This window comes from Eulemur rufifrons, chromosome 2 (genome assembly GCF_041146395.1).
Source record: "Eulemur rufifrons isolate Redbay chromosome 2, OSU_ERuf_1, whole genome shotgun sequence".
Taxonomy (NCBI): Eukaryota; Metazoa; Chordata; class Mammalia; order Primates; family Lemuridae; genus Eulemur; species Eulemur rufifrons.
The window spans coordinates 14,033,756-14,036,356 of NC_090984.1; the positions used below are offsets into that span (position 1 = coordinate 14,033,756).

At 45.5% G+C, this 2,601-nt stretch overlaps 1 protein-coding gene across 1 annotated transcript; it reads right to left on the bottom strand.

The window, feature by feature from the left end:
• Nucleotides 1-1,311: 1,311 nt before the first annotated feature.
• Nucleotides 1,312-2,250, bottom strand: LOC138401183 (olfactory receptor 7G2-like). Its single transcript, XM_069496507.1, has one exon. The coding sequence runs from the start codon at nt 2,248-2,250 to the stop codon at nt 1,312-1,314; it is 939 nt and encodes a 312-aa protein (XP_069352608.1).
• Between the last annotated feature and the right edge of the window lie 351 nt (nt 2,251-2,601).

The following is a 2,601-nucleotide window of genomic DNA, read 5'->3' on the forward strand; positions in this document are numbered from 1 at the left end:
AGAAGCATATACCAGCTTTTGCCCAGACTACCTAGAAATTATTTGTTACATTCTATTGCTCAGAACAGAAAAAGCAGCTGGTAAAACAATAAAACAAATTTAATTGCTGAAGTAAGTGGTAAAAATATGGGAGACCAATGAGAGTATAAGATTATGAATATACCTGCTGGGCACAGTGGTTTGCGCCTGTAATCTCAGCACTTTGGGAGGCCGAGGCAGGAGGATCGCTTGAGTCCAGGAGTTCAAGACCAGCCAGAGGAGGAGCAAGATGCCATCTCTACAAAATATAGGACAATTAGCTGGGTGTAGACTGTAGTGTACCTACTGGGGAGGCTGAGGTAGGAGGATCACTTGAGCCCAGGAGCTGGAGGTTATAGTGAGCTATGATGACACCACTGCACTCTACACAAGGTGACAGAGTGAGACTCTGTCTCCAAAAAAAAAAAAAAAAAAAAAAAAAAAAAAAAATGTCTGTTCTACATAGAGTTTCTGTTCCTTGCAGGCCCACAGAAGGACAGTCAGTTTTCTGTCTCCGGGCATCATGATGCATCTTTCACAGCTGTGTGGGTCCATGGGAAAACCAGTCCTAGCGTGAAACTGCATCAGGAAGGACAGGATAAACCCCTACACTATTGTTCCTGTACATTGCCTACTCTGACATCCTTGTAATGAAAGACAGTGCTGTTATTGCGTATGCATGATTGAAACAGGGTTTCTTTCTTAGAAATAGGAGCTTCCCCACTGATCAAGTCCAAATATCCCAAACCACCATAAGAATCTAATTATAGCAGCTTTATTGACAATGAAGCTCAGTATTGCTGATGTTCACGTTGCCCTGCACAGAGACCAGTCATAGCAATTACTGAATTGGGCAACAAAAGATCAGCACCCATATCTCATAGTAGCCGTAACCCTGGGGTGCAATCCGCATGGCCCTATTCATGAGATCAGGCAGAATCCGGTCTCTGCTAACCACAGCCTCAGTTTGATCCTTTGCCTGCCCCATCCAACATCTCCCATGTCCCTTCTATCGAGTCCATTCCCCACAAAATCACTATCACAAGAACTCATGATCAGGTTTGGTTTCTATGGGCAATGACCAAACACACTCAGGATAGGGAATAGAACTCATGTTCGAAACATCCCAGAGCTATACAAAAAGCAGATCAGGTTTCAAGGCAAGTTAAAATGTGCTTACCCATTATGTGAACTAGTCCTTTTAGAATAACTTGGTGATGAGAAGAGTCAGCCACCAGTATGCATTTCGCTCTGACTCGTTCTGGAAACCCTAGACCCAAACAGATGATGCAATCATAGAAGAGAAGGTCTCCTACCCAAGAGTTTCCTTATAGCTTCTGTCATGTCCCTGTTCCTTAGGCTGTAGATGAAGGGGTTCATCATGGGAGTGACCACAGTGTACATCATCGAAGCCACTGCCGACTTCCTGGGAGAGGGCGTAAATGCAGAACTGACGTACACACCAAAAGCTGTCCCGTAGAACAAGGACACAACCGAGAGGTGAGAGCCACAGGTGGAGAAAGCTTTATACTTTCCACTTGAAGATGCCATTCTCAAAACAGAGGAGGCAATCTGAGTATAAGAGAAAATGATCCCAGACAGAGGAACACCTCCCAACACGCCAGCTGCAAAATATATCAGGATGTTATTGATGAGAGTATCAGAACACGCGAGCTTGATGACTTGCACAACCTCGCAGAAGAAGAGGGGTATCTCCAGGTGTGTGCAGAAGGACAGCCGCAAGATCATCAGATCATGGAGCAGGGTATCCATGATGCTAACAGACAGGGACAAAAGGATCAAGAAGCCACAGAGACGAAGGTTCATGATGACCGCGTATCTCAGAGGATGACAGATGGCCACAAAGCGGTCATAAGCCATTACTGCCAGGAGAAAATTTTCCAAAGTAGCAGAACCCAGAACAAAGCACATCTGGGTGAGGCAGCCTGCATACGTGATGCTCTGACTCCGAGTTCGGATGTTTGCCAGCATCTTTGGGACGGTGGCTGTGCTTAAACAGATGTCAGTGAGGGAAAGATTGGAGAGGAAGAGGTACATGGGAGTGTGGAGGTGGGAGTCCGAGATGACAGCCATGATGATGAGCAGGTTTCCGAGGACAGTGACCAGGTACATGGACAGGAACAGGCTGAAGAGGACGGGCTGCAGTTCTGCATCCTGCGTCAGCTCCAGCAGAAGGAATTCTGAAACAGTCGTTTCATTTCTGGGTTCCATGTTACTGATGAATCTGATGAAAAGATGGGAGAACAGGACCGTAATATGTGCACTTATTACAGCAGCAGATGAAACAGCCCCAGACAGAAACACAGTCTTTGCAAGTGAAGGAGACCTAGTAGAGAGGGATACAAAAGCCTTTTTTCTGTATAATGTTTTGTTGTTTTTGCAAAACGTAAAGCTTAAATAGCAGAGGGTCAACAATGTAAATTCTGGAAAGGGTTAAGGAGTGATTATTTTTAAAATTACACCATCCTTGGCTGGGTGCACTGGTACACATCTGTAATCCCAGCACTCTGGGAGGATTGCTTGAGCTCAGGAGTTGGAGACCAGTCTGGACAATGTAGTCCA